General features: G+C 42.8%; 1 protein-coding gene across 3 annotated transcripts in view; it reads left to right on the forward strand.

Moving 5' to 3' along the window:
* WWP2 (WW domain containing E3 ubiquitin protein ligase 2) overlaps window positions 1-16652 on the forward strand; it is a 181078-nt gene that overhangs the window by 114122 nt on the left and 50304 nt on the right. For all 3 annotated transcript variants that reach the window (XM_050773320.1, XM_050773322.1, XM_050773321.1), the window contains one exon: window positions 13227-13437. In XM_050773320.1, coding sequence (XP_050629277.1) covers window positions 13227-13437 — 211 coding nt within the window. The remainder of the gene's footprint in view (window positions 1-13226; window positions 13438-16652) is intronic.

The raw sequence follows: 16652 nt of genomic DNA on the forward strand, positions 1-16652 counted from the left end.
TGTTTGATAGCATTTTACCAACAGTAGAAAATCTTTCAAAATTGGAGTCAATTCTTTCAAACTTTGCCACTGCTTTATCAACTAAGTATACAGAATATTCTAAATCCTTGTTGTCATTTCAACAGTGTTCACAGCATCTTCACTAGAAGTCGATTCCATCTCAAGAAACTGCTTTCTTTGCTCATCCATAAGACACAACTCCTAACCCATTCCAGTCTTCTCATGAGATTGAAGCAGTTTAGTAGCATCTTCAGGCCTACTTCTTATTCTAGCTCTCCTGCTGTTTCCACCACACCTGCATTTCCTTCCTCCCCTGAAATCTTGAACCCCTCAAAGCCATCCATCAGGGTTTGAATGAGCTTCTTCCAAACCCCTGTTGTGTTGATATGTTGACCTCCTCCCATGAATCACAAATGTTCTTAATGGCATCTAGAATGGTGAGTCGTTTTTAGTTTTTGTTTTTTTAAATTTTTTTATTTTTTTTTTGAGATGGAGTTTTGCTCTTGTTGCCCAGGCTGGCGTGCAATGGCATGATCTCAGCTCACTGCAGCAACCTCCATCTCCTGGGTTAAAGTGATTCTCCTACCTCAGTTCCAGGAGTAGCTGGGGTTCTAGGCATGTACCATCACACCCAGCTATTTTTTGTATTTTCAGTAGAGATGGGGTTTCATCAGGTGGGCCAGGCTAGTCTTGAACTCCTGACCTCAGGTGATCTGCCTGCCTTGGCCTCCCAAAGTGCTGGGATTGTAGGCCTGAGCCTTTAGGAGGTTTTTAATGGGTTTTTGCCCCCATCCATCAGAGGAATCATGATTTATGGCAGTTACAGCCTTATAACATGTGTTTGTGGGGTTTTTTTGTATTTTTTTTTCGTCTTTTGTTTTTGAGATGGAGTCTCGCTCTGTTGCCCAGGCTGGAATGCTGTGGCATGATCAAAGCTCACTGTAACCTCCACCTCCCGGGTTCAAGTGATTCTTGTGCCTCAGCCTCCAAAGTAGCTGGGATTATAGGCATCTGCTACCACATCCGGCTAATTTTTGTATTTTAGAGACAGGATGTCATCATGTTGGCCAGGCTGGTGTCAAACTCCTGACCTCAAGTGATTCACTTACCTCGGCCTCCCAAAGTGCTGAGATTATAGGCCTGAGCCCCTGTGCCCAGCCATAAATAGTATTTCTTAAATAGTAAGACATGAAAGGCAAGATGACTCCTTGCTCCATGGACTACAGAACGGATGTTGTGTTAGCAGGCGTGAAAACAACGTTAATCTCCTTGTATATCTCCATCAGAGCTCTTGGGTAACCAGGTGCATTATCCATGAGCAGTAATATGTTGAAAGGAATCTTTTCTCCTGAGCAGTATATCTCAACAGTGGGCTTAAAATATTCAGTAAACCATGCCGCAAACAGATGTGCTGTGATCCAGGCTTTGTTGCTCCATTTATAAAACACAAGCAGAGTAGATTTAGCATAATTTATAAGGGCCCTAGGATTTTCAGAATGTTAAGTGAACGTTGGCTTCAACTTAAAATCACCAGCGACATTAGCTTCTAAGAAGAGAGACAGCCTGTCCTTTGAAGCTTTGAAGGAATTAACTTCTCTTTAGTTATGAATGTCCAAGATGGCATCTTCTTGCAATAGAAGGCTATTTTGTCTACATTGAAAATCTGTTGTTTAGTGTAGCCAACCCCGTCAGTGATCTTAGCTAGATCTTCTGGATAACTTGCTGCAGATTCTTCATCAGCATTTTCTTCACTTGCACTTTTATGTTATGTTTGAGGCTTCTTTTCTTAAACTTCATGAACCAATCTCTGCTATCTTCCAGTTTTTCTTCTGCAACTTCTTTACCTCTGTCAGCCTTCACAGAATTGAAGAGAGTTAGGGTCTTGCTCCGGATTAGGCTTTGGCTTAAGAGAATGTTGAGGCTGGTTTGATCTTCTTTTCAGACTACTCAAACTTTCTCCCTACCAGCTTTTCTTGGTAAGGCTGTTTTACTTTCTTATCACTCAAGTGTTCACCAGAGTAGCGCTTTTAATTTCCTTCAAGAACTTCTCCTTTGCATTCACAACTTGGCTAACTGGCACAGAAGCTTCCGCTTTGGCCTGTCTTGGCTTTCAACCCACCTTCCTTATCACTAAATATAATAATTTCTAGTATTTGATTTACAGTGAGAGACATGTGACTCTTCCTTTCACTTGAACACTTAGAGGCCATTGTAGGGTGTGAGGAGAGAGAGAGAGAACAGCCAGTCGGAGGAGCAGTCAGAACACACACACTATTTATTATTCAATTTGCTATTTATTTATTTATTTATTGAGACAAAGTCTCATGCTGTTGCCCAGGCTGGAGTGCAATGGCGTGATCTCGGCTCACTGCAACCTCCGCCTCCTGGGTTCAAGCGATTCTCCTGCCTCAGCACCCCCCAGTAGCTGGGATTATAGGTGCATGCCACCGTGCCCACCTAATTTTTGTATTTTTAGTAGAGCTGGGGTTTTACCATGTTGGCCAGGCTGATCTCGAACTTCTGACCTCAGGTGATCCACCTGCCTCAGCCTCCCAAAGTGTTGGGATTACAGGTGTGAGCCACCACGCCTGGCCCAAATTTGCTATTCTATATGGATGCGGTTTGTGGCACTGCAAAACAGTGGCATTAATAACATATCAAAGATCACTGGTCACAGATCTCCGTGACAGATATAAATAACAACCACGAAAAATTTTAAGTTGGAAACGTTGACATATTGTGAGAATTACCAAAATGTGACACAGAAACATGAAGGGAGTTTATGCTGTTGGAAAAATGATGTTGAGAAATAGACTTGCTGGATATCAGGTTGCCACAAGCCTTCAGTTTGTAAAAAATCACATAGTGCAACTCAGCAAAACAAGGTATGCCTGTATATAAAACATGCAGAGTGCTTGGCAGGGTGCCTGGCACAGAGCTTTTGTCTTTATGAATAATTTTATGGAGTTTTAATTAGGTAACATGAATATATATACACACACACATATATATATGTGTGTGTGTGTGTGTATATATATATTTTTTCACTTCATTTTTCTTTTTAAAAATTTTCTTGTAGAGATGGGGGTCTCACTTTGTTGCCCAGGCCAGTCTCAAACTCCTGGCTTGGATCGATCCTCTTGTCTCGGCCTTCCAAAGTGTTGGGATTGCAGACGTGAGCCATTGCGTCTAGCCTATTTTTATACATGGTTTCATACATGTATGTGCTCTTCTTCTTTGCTTTTTAAAAGTGACCTCATACTATTTTGCAGTTAATATTCCGTAATTCATCTAACCATTCCTTAATTCTTGTGTATTTCCCTGTTGCAAAACAAAATTCTTCTGTAAATACCTGCATATAGCTTTGTTTCTTCTTGAGTGAAATTCTTAAGTCAAAATATGTGAATTTTTAAAAATGAGCTCTAGTGTGTATTAGCAGACTGTCTTTCTAAGAGGATCAATCATATATCCAAAGTAGTCCAAAATGTTCATAAAGTGGTATGTGAGGTTTATTTTTTCTGCAACCTTGTAAATATTGGTTTATAATTTTTTGCTAATAGTATTAAGTGCCACCTCATTGGTTAAAATGTTTAACCTTGTTGCATTTCCTCATTTACTAGTTGCTTAACTATTTCTTTTTTATTGTGTCTCTTTTCATAGTATTTGATCATTTGTCCTTCAAAGATTTAGAAGTTTATTTTAGAGGTTTATATAAGCTCTTAATATATTCTAGGTACAATTTTTAAAAATTGTAGTAAAAAACACACAACATGAAATTTACCATTTAAACCATTTTTAGGTGTGTAATTTGGTGGCATTGAGTACAATCACAATGTTGGGTAACTGTCACCACCAGTGTCCGTTTCCAGAACTTTTTCATCATCCCAATAGATTCTCTGTATCCATTAAACAATAACATTTCCCCACAACCTGCCCGCCCCTCTCCCGTAGCCCATGGTGACCCCTAATCTCCTGTCTGTTTCTGCATTTTCTTGTTCTAGATACCTCATTTAAGTGGACTAACGTGTCCTTTTATGTCTGGCTTATTTCACTTAGCGTGGTGTTTTCAAGATTCATCCATGTTGTAGCATGTATCAGAATTTCCTTCCTTTTTAAGGCTGAATAATATTTGATTGCGTATACATACCATATTTGTTTCTCCATTCATCTGTAGATGAACGTTTGGGTCATTTCCACCTTTTGGCTATTGGAATAATGCAGCTGAGAACTTGGCTGTACAAGTATCTGAGCCCAAGCTTTCAGTTCTTTTGGTTGTATACCTAGGAGTGGAATTACTATGGTAATTCCACTAACTATGTGTAGCTGCAGGTTTTATCTGTTATATTTATGATTATAAATTTTCCCATATCACTGTTTTGCATTTTATCTTATTTCTGTGAGTATTGCAGAAAAGGATTTAAGAATTTTGAAAATAATTAGGCCTGCGCAATTAAAAAATGTGTATAATTTCACTTTTTGCATCAATAATGTAAAAGTTCTTGTTTATAAAATGAGATACTTTTTTTTTCTTTATGGCCACATTGGATCTGCAGAGATAAATACTTCCTTCTGTTTTCACTTGCTTTCTTCATGATGTTATGTTATCAAAATAAATATCCCATTGGAGTTTATAGTGATAGATGTATCACTATAATATATAACTATAAATATATATTTATACATAATATATATTATGTAGACATGTACGTATATACAATGAGGACTGGGTCTAAATTATTTTCTATACTGGGATCCTATTATCACAGAGACATTAAGTAAACAGTGTCATTTTTTACTGTGATTTTATTTAGTGTTGATCACTTTTCACATTCTTACATACGGTGAGAATTTGTTTCTTGTTTTGAGTAAGTCCCATATGATTTGTATTACTGATGTGTTATTGTATTTTCTTTAATGTCTGGAAGGGCTAGTTCTGCCTTTTTTTTTTTTTTTTTTTTTTTACTCCATGATGTTCTTTGATCATTCATACATTTTCTTTTTTTTTTTTTTTTGAGACGGAGTCTCGCTCTGTCGCCCGGGCTGGAGTGCAGTGGCCGGATCTCAGCTCACTGCAAGCTCCGCCTCCCGGGTTTACGCCATTCTCCTGCCTCAGCCTCCCGAATAGCTGGGACTACAGGCGCCTGCCACCTCGCCCGGCTAGTTTTTTGTATTTTTTTTAGTAGAGACGGGGTTTCACCGTGTTAGCCAGGATGGTCTCGATCTCCTGACCTCGTGATCCGCCCGCCTCGGCCTCCAAGAGTGCTGGGATTATAGGCTTGAGCCACCGCGCCCGGCCTCATACATTTTCAAAACAAATTTCAGACTTTGAATTCTTTGAAGCACAGTGGGATGTAAGTAGGAATCGTGTTCATCCGTATATAAACCGGGGAAGGATTTTACCTTCCCATCAATCAGGTAACACAGTATGGCTTTGTCCATTTTTAAGTTTTGCTCCTTTTTCCCCCGTGTAATATAACTGTTTTTCTTTATATGAGCTTCAGTCATCCCATGCCGTGCTAATTACGAAATCTTGGTCTGGTTTTGGTTGCTCTCGTGAAGAGCTGACTGATCAGCTGCCTTGGCAGTGCAGTTGCTTGTGTTTCACGGGTGAAAGACACCAACTGCTTTACCGTGGCCCACATGGTATGAGCTGATCTTCAGTAGAAAGAGCTTCTGTTGTTATTGGTGCTGGCTTTCCACGTGCTTGAGTGCAGGGCCGAAAAATCCTGAGTGTCCATGAGCTTGTGATATACCATGCACACCTAAGCATCTTGGTACACACAGTGGGCTGGCAGTGTCTCTAGGATTAAGCAAAAGAATTTCCAATTACTGATCTTTTTTTTGGCTGTGACTAGAGTGTGTCTCAGTCCTGAATGAATATGTGATTCATAAAGTTAGAATGTTTAACCAACATCACAGAGGGAACCTTGTGAAATATCCAAGGTTACAGAAAGCAGAGGCCATGCAACTGCCATCTTACTGCTTACCATTTGGTACCCCACTTTCCCTCCTTGGTACTCTACTTTCCCGGTCCTTGGTACCCCACTTTCCCTCCTTGGTACCCCACTTTCCCTCCCATTTGGGAAACATTGAAGCCGTCTTCGCTCCCTACGCCCACTGTTTTTACTTCATGGTGTTCTGGTTTGAGTACTGGTTCTGCTACTTGCTGACTGCACACGCCTCTCTGAGTGGTCCCTCTGTGAGCCTCAGTTTTGTCTGCAGTGAAATGGGAATAATAATATCTTCCTCATAAGGGCATTGGGAGGATCAGTGAGCTAATAAAAGTGAACTTGCTAAAGGCAATGCAGGTTCCTGGGTTGGATCTTGGAACAGAAAGAAAACATTAGTGCAAAAGCTGGTGAAATCCAAATAAAGTCTGGACTTTAGTTAATAGTAGTATACTAATTATTATTTTAGCGTTGGCAAATATGCCATGATTCTATAAGATAGTATTATTAAGGGAAACTGGGTGAAGGGCATACTGTCTTTTCAGATTTTCTGAAAATAATATCCAAATTAGTGCAAAATAAAACAAAAAGTACCCGTTTGTGTGTGCTTTTTTTTTAGAGGGAGTCTTGCTCTGTCACCCAGGCTGGAGTACAGGAGTACAATGGCATGCTCTCAGCTCACTGCAGCCTCCCCATTCCCGGGCTCAAGCGATTCTCCTGCCTCAGCCTCCTGAGTAGTGGGGACTATAGGCACGTGCCACCATACCCAGCTAATTTTTTGTATTTTTAATAGAGACAGGGTTTTGCCATGTTGGCCAGGCTGGTCTTGAACTCCTGACCTTAAGTGATCCCCCTGCCTCTGCCTCCCAAAGTGCTGGGATTATAGGGGTGAACCACTGTGTCCAACCTAATTTTTGTAGAGATGGGGTTTTGCCGTGTTGACCAAGCTGGTCTCGAACTCCTGGCCTCAAATGATCCGCCTGCCTTGGCCTCCCAAAGTACTGGAATTACAGTTGTGAGCCATTGTGCCCGGCTTAATTTTTGTATTTTTAATAGAGACGGAGTTTCACCATGTTGGCCACGCTGGTCTCAAACTTCTGACTTCAGGTGATCTGCCTGCCTCAGCCTCCCAAAGTGCTGGGATTACAGACGTGAGACACTGTGCCCGGCCAAAAGAACCTGTTTCGTAAATGATAGTGTTACACAAATGTCAGGTGGTTTTATTTTGAATATCTTTCTTTAATTTTTAATTTTTTAATTTTTAATTTTTAAAATTTTTATTATTTATTTATTTATTTATTTTTTCCAAGATGGAGTCTTGCCTGTCACCCAGGCTGGAATGCAATGGCATGATCTCAGCTCACTGGATCCTCCGCCTCCTAGGTTCAAGCAATTCTGCTGCCTCAGCCTCCCAAGTAGCGGGGATTACAGGTGCCCACCACCACACCTGGCTAATTTTTGTATTTTTAGTAGAGATGGGGTTTCACCATGTTGGCCAGGCTGGTCTCGAACTCCTGATCTCATGATCCGCCTGACTTGGCCTCCCAGTAGTTTTTATTTTTTATTTTTTTGTATTTTTTTTCTTTTCTTTTCCCTTTAAAACTCTTCTATCCAGTCAAATAGCTTTCTTTTGCTAGATTATTGGGGTTATTGAACAAGTGTTTCTTGAACAAATATTTAGCAAATGTTAAGCACTACAGACGATGGGAAGCAATATAAGAGAAGGTCTCTGCCCTACGATCTCGTTCCGGAGAAGTTGAAATCACACCTCAGCAAAGTCAAAACAGCACATGTCACAGGGGCTTGTGTGGCTGAGGAGCTGAGGCCACGGGTACTGTGGGCTTCACAGTGTGGAATGCTCTCCCTGGGCTGCAGGGGTGAGGAGGGAAGATGGCTGATGTGGGCAAAGAGACGAAGCAAGAACACAGGAGACAGAGAGTAGAAGTAGTGAAAAATGCGGGAAACAAATCTGCCCTGGCTCTCAAGATGGGTGCAGTCCTTTTGGGGAGATGCGGGTGTACCTCAAATAATTAGGATTAAAAGTTAGAGAACATTGGCTATATTGAATAGAGTTAAAAGGTAATACAGCAGACCGGGTGTGGTGGCTCATGCCTGTACTCCCAGAACTTTGGGAGGCTGACGCTGGCAGATCACTTGAGGTCAGGAGTTCAAGACCTGCCTGGCCAACATAGTAAAACCCCATATCTACTAAAAATGCAAAAATTAGCCAGGCGTGGTGGCACACATTTGTAATCCCAGCTACTTGGGAGGCTGAGGCAGGAGGATCGCCTGAACCCGGGAGGTGGAGGTTGTAGTGAGCCAAGATCATGTCACTGCACTCCAGCCTAGATGGCAGAGTGAGACTCCGTCTCAAAAAAAAAAAAAAAAAAAGGTAGTACAGCAATTCTGTAAGGCATGATGGACTTGTAACTCCTTGTCTTTGACAATCCAGTTTTTCTATTTGAAGCCCCATTGGGGTTGAGTATGGTACCCTGTCACTGGTTGACTAGCATGATGCTGGGCCAGTAATGCGTTGTTAGAACTTAATTTCTCCTATGAGCTGTGATGGGGTGGATTGACTTCTGAGGTTCTTTCAATCTCTCGTGTTCTAAGAATGTGCGCGCGCACACACACACACCCTTTTTGAGAGCAGAAGAGGGGTATTCGTGAATACTCATGGGCACAGAAGGCTTGTCTATGCTAGGATATCTGGCCTTCATATTTCTCTGTTTCCAAATCTGAACTCAAGGTGTAGCACAAACTTTTTTTTCCTGCTTTTATTTTAAGTTCCGGGGTACATGTACAGGATGTGCAGGTTTGTTACATCGGTAAATGAGTACCGTGGTGTTTACTGCACAGATCAACCCATCACCTAGGTATTAAGCCCAGCATCGGTTAGCCATTCTTACTGATGCTCTCCCTCCCCGCACCCCCACCCCGCACAAACTCTTAAACAGAAGAGCTACTATGGGTGAGCTAGGGTGAGTCACAGGCTCTTGGTTAGGCCTGTGGACACGTACAGCCCTGGAGGGAACCCTTGTAACTAGATTTGCAGCTGCATGAACAGTCAGATCCAATTAGTGGTCATTGGAGGATCTCCTCCCCTGGCATGCCATGGGGGCTCTGCTTTTGGTCTTTTCATGGTCAACTATTTCATAATAATTATTTTTAATAATAGTACATATATGTTACTAAAACTTTAAAAAAAAGAAGCTTAAACAGTATAAAGAATGTCTTTTTCCTATTCTGCTAACCTTCAGTTTCCTACCCCAAGGCTCGCTGTTGTGTTTCTTGTGGTTCTTTCAAAGATTCTTGGAATATACAAGTATCTGTATATATATTCCTTGAAAAAACACACACGTGTGTATGCACACAAACTCACAAATGATAGCACATGTACACATTGTTCTGCACTTTCTCATTTAGTAATTATCTTAGAATTTTCCCACGGCATTTGAAGCTAACTTGAAGAGCTTCGTTCACCTCCCCTTTCCCCAGTAAGTCCAACCAAGGATGGAGACAATTTTAGGATCAAAAAGAATATTAGGCTGGGTACAGTGGCTCACTCCTGTGATCCCAGTACTTCAGGAGGCTGATGTGGGAGGATTGCTTGAGCTCAGGAGTTTGAGACCAGCCTGGGCAACATGGTGAGACCCTGTCTCTACAAAAAATAAAAACAAAATTTAGCCAGACATGGTGGCGTGAGCCTGTAGTTCCAGCTGCTTACGAGGCTGAGACAAGGGGATTGCTTGAGCCTAGGACGTCAAGGCTGCACTGAGCCATAATTGCACCACTGCACTCCAGCCTGGGTGACAGGGCAAGACCCTGTCTTAAAGCAAAACAAAACAAAACAACACAACAACAAAAAACAAAAAACACAATGGATTGAAATATTTTACAACATATTTAAATCCAGTGCCTCATAAAGATTCTTAAACAAAATGAAACCTCATTGTTCATTTTTTGAGGATGCAAGAAAATAAACTCATTCTAAAAACTGGTAAACAAAGGGAAAGAAGCAAGCATTTCTCCTGCCTTTTCTTTACAAACTGAACCTCTAGGTAGCCAAATAGTTGATAAGGGGAGTTTTCTCTTTATAGCAGTATTATTAGCTGATAAATGAAGAAGGTGTGGTAGAATTAGAATATTACTATTTTACAGTCTTCTGTGAATTATTTAATTATTTAAGCCTATTTCTGGACTTCCTTATTGACACACCTATTCATGTATCAGTACCACATTGTTTTAATTGTTGTAGCTTTGTAGTATGTTTTAATACTTTAGAAACTCCCCCTACCCACACAAACACACACACACACACACACACACCCCCCACTGTTTTACAAACTCCCCCTATATACACACACACCACTCTTCTTCTTTAGAATGTTCATGGCTATTCTTGTGTATTTAGTTTTCCTAATAAATTTTAGAATAAATTCATCTAGCTCTGAAAAAAGTTGTGGTATTTTTTTTTTAATTGAGTAAAATGTGTAGATGTGCATAAAGTGAATTGCCATCTATTGTGTTTTACTGGCTTGCCTGAGATAGAATAGGAATATAAATATCAAGCCTTGCATTTCTGTTAGGGAAACATTAATTGCACAAGATTTAGTCATTTATTAAACAACTAATTTAGCTTGTGTGAAAGGCAATATTTTATATGCTTCAGAGAAAACAAGTGAATAAATCGTAGGCAATTTCTAGCATCAGCCTCCTACCCATTTGTTAAGATCTAGCTTGGCGTCCATCACATCATATGAAGAAATATGACTTTCAGCTGATCACGAGTCCTATGTGTGCCAACAGGATCATGTGGTCGCTAAGAGTTATAATCTTTGGTTGAATTAGAGGATGTGCAGAGAGGGAGAAGTAGAGCATAGTGACAAGTGATTTAGGCTCTGGAGGCAGACAGCATGGTGTGAATTAGGTGCTATATGACCTTGAGAGGTGTTGTAACCTCTTTGAGCCTTAGTTTCCTTAAGTGTTAAGTGGGGATATCAATTGTAACTAACTTGTGGGGTTGCGTGTGAGGCCTAAATGAGATAATCCAAAGGGCTTTGCACCTTGCCTGCACATTCTGGTGTTCTGGAAATGTTACCTGGTATTTAAGTTGGTAATCTGACTCTGCTGGCCTCATGGTATCGGATTTATTATGTTCAGTTCCTGATATGATTATCTAGAAGAGGCAGTAGACGATATCTAGAAGAGGGCAGCCAGATGATCGGGAAAGGGAGGCCGCCTAGAAACACTGAAGAAATGGTAGGCCTCTTTACTAGAAATGAGAATACTAACATGAAACAGTGGCCATTCATTGGTTGATTGATTGATGGGTCTCACCCTGTCACCTAGGCTGGGGTGCAGTGGTGTAATCATGGCTCACTTCAGCCTCCACCTCCTCAGCTCCAGTGATTCTCCCTCAGTCTCCTGAGTAGCTGGGACCACGGGTGGGCGCCACCATGCCCAACTACTCTTTTAAATTATTTGTAGAGATGAGTCCTCGCTAGGTTGCCCAGGCTGGTCTGGAACTACTGGGTCAAGCAATCCTCCTGCTTCAGGCTCCCAAAGTGCTGGAATTAGAGGCAAAGTATCTAGGTGTCTGGCTTAGATACTTTGAATTGCTTTGGAGATAGAGATGGGGAGACTCAGACCAGGTAATACAGTCAGCCTCATATGAAGAGGAAAAAAAAAAAAAACTTTCTGGGCCGGGTCCTCTGGCTTATGCCTGTAATCCCAGCACTTTGGGAGGCTGAAGTGAGCATATCACTTGAGGTCAGGAGTTTGAGACCAGCCTGGGCAACATGGCGAAACCCTGTCTCTACTAAAAATACAAAAATTAGCCGGGTGTGGTGGCGCACACCTGTAATCCTAGCTACTTGGGAGACTGAGGCATGAGAATTGCTTGAACCCTAGAGGCAGAGGTGGCATTGAGCCAAAATAGTGCCATTCCACTCCACCTTGGGTGACAGAGTGAGACTCTGTCTCAAAACAAAACAACCCCCCACCAACTTTCTGGCAAGTACATCTGTTCAACAATGGGATGATTCTGTAGTGAGCTCCCTGTGAGAAATGTTCAAGAAGTATCTGGATAGCCACTTGTTAGGGATACAACAAAAAGAATTTCTGCATTAGGAAGATGAGGCTAAGTGATGATTAAGGCGTTAACCTGTGAAATTCTGGTCTACATGTACACATATGCAATCACATACATGGAAAATTCTCTGCATATAGCTTATCACTTCCAAAGAACCACGGTTCTTTGAAACCTTATTTGATCTTTTTTTGAGTTAGAGGATATTGCAATGCACCTTGGGGTCCTTGTGAACATAAGTGATCATCAAAGAAGTGAAGAGATGGTGAAATAGGGAGACTTGGAGACTAGCGTGTTTCAGTTCTGTCTCATTGTCTGTTATCTCAGGGAGAAGACCCTTAGCTGTGAGCCATTCTTGCTTCCTACTTTGAGCGTGAGCCTTTAAAAGAATGAGCACAATATTGGAAGTTTTCTGCCTCTTCAGTGTGTATGAGCTTTTTGAAAGAAGGTGCTAGTCATGTCTAGCAAGCAAATGACAAATTTAAAGAAAAGGATGTGACCCTATAAACTTGGCCTTGCTGCATTTAGCCCCAACACTTTTTTTTTTTTTTTTTCTGAGACAGAATTTTGCTGTCAGGCAAATTTTTTTTTGCCAGGCTGGAGTGCAGTGGCATAGTCTTGGCTCACTGCAACCTCTGCCTCCTGGGTTCAAGCAATTCTCCTGCCTCAGCCTCCCAAGTAGCTGGGATTATAGGCATGTGCCACCATGCCCAGCTAATTTTTGTATTTTTAGTGGAGACGGGGTTTTGCCATGTTGTCCGGGTGGGTCTTGAACTCCTGACCTCAAGTGATCCACCCCCCCCTCAGCCTCCCAAAGTGCTGGGATTATAGGCGTGAGCCACCGAGCCCAGCACCAACACATTCCTGTGATGTTCATCTTTCCTGCTACTCTTTTGTTGCAATAAATGTAAATATAACCATAGTATGTTAGAAAAATTTGATAAAGTTATGTAAAAAAGGTAGTGTTAATATATTTATTTCAGATTCATCCTGATTTCCTTTGGACAGGCATTAATGACTTTACTGTACTTTCCAAAGTCATGTTTTGTAAAATTTTTTGCTCTCTCCCAATACATGTAGGATGACATTATAAATACCATGTTAGCCTATTAAGTGAAAAACCTAGCAAGTATAAATAAAATTCTCATTCTCAGTTGATCTTTAAAGTATGATTTGTGCATCTTCAGTGAATGACGAACCCACAACAGCCACAGATCCCGAAGAGCCTTCCGTTGTTGGTGTGACGTCCCCACCTGCTGCACCCTTGAGTGTGACCCCGAATCCCAACACGACTTCTCTCCCTGCCCCAGCCACACCGGCTGAAGGAGAGGAACCCAGCACTTCGGGTACACAGCAGCTCCCAGCGGCTGCCCAGGCCCCCGACGCTCTGCCCGCCGGGTGAGTAGCCTTCTGTCCCATAAAGATCTCTCCTCCCCAAAGACTGAGGCTCCTTTACGGGGGCAGAAACAACGTGATTATTTATTACCTAGTGGCTAGTAGCCTCTGGGGAGGCTGCTGTGCGTTGAAGCAAGGGAGGTGTGGAAGAACTGCTTGTTCTACATAAATCTTAAAAAGAATCTGTTGCCTGGGGCAGAATCAATGCTACCTTGTACCGTGACTTGAAATGAACAGCTTGACTCAAAAAGTGTGGCTTTTATGGAACAAGGAGCTCATTTTGCTTTCCTGAATCATTGGAGGGTGTTCACCTAGATCCTACCTAGAAAACAGCTTTTCTCTCTTGAATTTTATCAGCCCATGCAGGAGTTGGGCTTTAGGCTGTGAATATTGCTGTATGTTATTCTCATAACTGGGACTTCAGTTAACAAAAACTGCAAGTTTTCTTGCCATCTTTTTTTTTTTTGAGATGGAGTCTTAATCTGTCACCTAGGCTGGAGTGCAATGGCATGATCTCATCTCACTGCAACCTCTGCCTCCTGGGTTCAAGTGATTTTCCTGCCTCAGCCTCCTGAGTAGCTAGGGCTACAGGCGCACACCACCACGCTGGCTAATTGTTTTGTATTTTTAGTGGAGCTAGGGTTTCGCCATGTTGGCCAGGCTGGTCTAGAACTCCTGACCTCATGTCATCCACCTGCCTCGGCCTCCCAAAGTGCTGGGATTACAGGCATGAGCCACCACACCCGGCCCTCTTGCCATCCTTTAGTTCAGTCAGATGGTGTGGTGGCTCATGCGCCAATCAATTCCAATGCTTTGGGAGGCTGGGGTCGGAGGATCACTTGAGGCTGGGAGTTTGAGACCAGCCTGGGCGATACACACACACACACACACACACAAATTTGGGGACAGTGACCTGTGCTTGTAGTCATAGCTACTGGGGAGGCCAAGGTGGGAGGATTGCTTGAGCCAAGAGTTAGAGGCAGCAGTGAGCTATGATCACGCCACTGTACCCCAGCCTGGACTACAGAGCGAGACCCCTGTCTCAGAAATAAAAATTAAATAAATCTGACAGCAAAGACCTTGGATGATAAGAAGACGGCCCCTGTAAGCCAAAGGGAAGTTCGAGTTTGGTTATATCATGAGTGGAGATTACAAGCATGGACCTGGGAATCAAATAGCTCTGGGTTTGAAATCCCCCCACCATGTGACCTTGGCCAAATTACTTAGCCTCTTGGTAAGGTGGAGATAATCATCATACATATCTCCCCAGGAAGTTAAGGGACTCAAATAAGATGGTGAGCATGAAGCCCTCACTGACTGGCAGGTGTTACACCTGGTAAGTGATATTTTTCAAGTGGTTGTGAAGGGGCCCTAAAGGAAGGGAATGCTTCTGAACCAGGAGGTGAAGCCCTTTCTCAGCAGCTCTGATCACAGTTGGGGCCAGCTCCCACTGCCCCTCCTGGTTATCAGTTTGGTGCGGAGGAAACCCACATCTGTATCACTCTAGTTGCTGGTGATCCGGCTGACGATGACTTGGCAGTGTGTGTCCTGTGAACCCTTGTAATTCATGAAGGAAAAAGGAAGGGTGTAAGGCCTCTTACTTGACTACAAGGTGTTGTATTATTCTTTTTTTCCCCTCCCTTATCCCATCTCCTTATTCTGTTATTCTTAAGCCACTTTCTTTGTTGTTGCTGTTGTTGTTTGAGACACGGTCTCACTCTGTTGCCCAGGCTGGAGTGCAATAGTACAATCTTGGCTCACTGCAGCCTTGACCTTCTGAGCTCAAGCGATTCTCCCACCTCAGCCTCCCAAGTAGCTGTGACTATAGGCCTGCACCACCACGCCCGGATAATTTTTGTTATTATTATTATTATTATTTTTTTTTTGTAGAGACAAGGTTTCACCATGTTGCCCAGGCTGGCTTAAGCCACTTTCAAAAACCCAATTGTCAAAACAAAAATCCTTTACCTGAAGGCATATGTGACCTTTACCACATACGTATTGTTTTCCCAGCATGCACCACGCTACCTAACTCCGTCTCTTCAGAAAGTCCTGTTCAACATTCCTTCGCACCTCAAACCTGGAGAGAATTGGCAGGATTGAGAGGCAGCTCTGAGACGTTTTTTTGTGAGGTTTTTGATTTTAGTGAAGGTTAAAGTGAAGAGCTCACTAATCAATTGCTTTGTGTCCAGCTACTCCCTACAGAGATATTTCTCTTTCGTATGTGGTAAGGAATACTCGAAAGACCTTTGTTTGGTTTATAATTTGAAGCCTGTATGTTATAATTTGGGGGGAACAGAGCAGAATCATGTTGGCAGAAAGGAGAGAAAATGGCCGCCTGTGTCCCCAGTGAGCTGTTTGTTTTCTTTCCGCTGAGCGAATGCCTGGAAGGCCGGCCTCACTCCTGTGTCAGTCACAGGCAATTAGGGCTAATGGCTCAACATGTCTTTATGTAGGGCGTGTGTGAGGGTTACTGTTCTCGGGGATTGGGCACTTCCTGTTTCCAGGCAGCTGGAAAACTCCAGGCTCTGAAAACGCTCTTTATTCTAAGTCTGGCAGATCGAGCAGCCCAGGGAAGCCGATTCCCCTCCCTCATCCTGCCAGAGGCTGAAACATGTTTCTGAGGTAGAGCCTGAACAGCATCTCCTCCTTGGGGCATTTAGAACGTGATGAGGCCCACGTGTGGGCCTGGGGAGGCTGCTCCCCACTTGAACATCTACGATGGCCCGGAGAAGGGTGTCGGAGACCCAGTTTTCCAGCCCAGATGGCTTCCACGTGCCCTTCTAAATGACTAGGAGGGCTTTGCGGGCTGACTCAGGGCCTGGAGATCATTAGTCACCTACCTGGAGGCTGACTAGCACTGCTGAGTGTCTAAGAGGGAGCACGGCAGGCTTTTGGTTAGCTGATGGAAGCCAGAGAGAGCACGATTTCTGCCAGCGATCCTTCCAGTTCATAGGCCTGCCAGCCCCACCCCAGCTTACTTAAAAGTTTAGGAGATCCAGGCAAGGCAGGTTATTAACTTACTCCTGGTGTTCAGAGTCAGGGGACCAATGAGAGAATGAAATCTGTCATTTCTAATTCCAATACCAACAAAGGGTGTATTGTGGCGCAGGGATTGGAGTGCCATTTCATAGGAACTGCATCTTCTTGAGTTTGCAGAATGCCTTTATCTTTTATGAGGATATATAAATGCAGCGTCTGAATTGAGTATCTACTAG

The sequence above is a fragment of the Macaca thibetana genome, chromosome 20 (assembly GCF_024542745.1).
Source record: "Macaca thibetana thibetana isolate TM-01 chromosome 20, ASM2454274v1, whole genome shotgun sequence".
NCBI lineage: Eukaryota > Metazoa > Chordata > Mammalia > Primates > Cercopithecidae > Macaca > Macaca thibetana.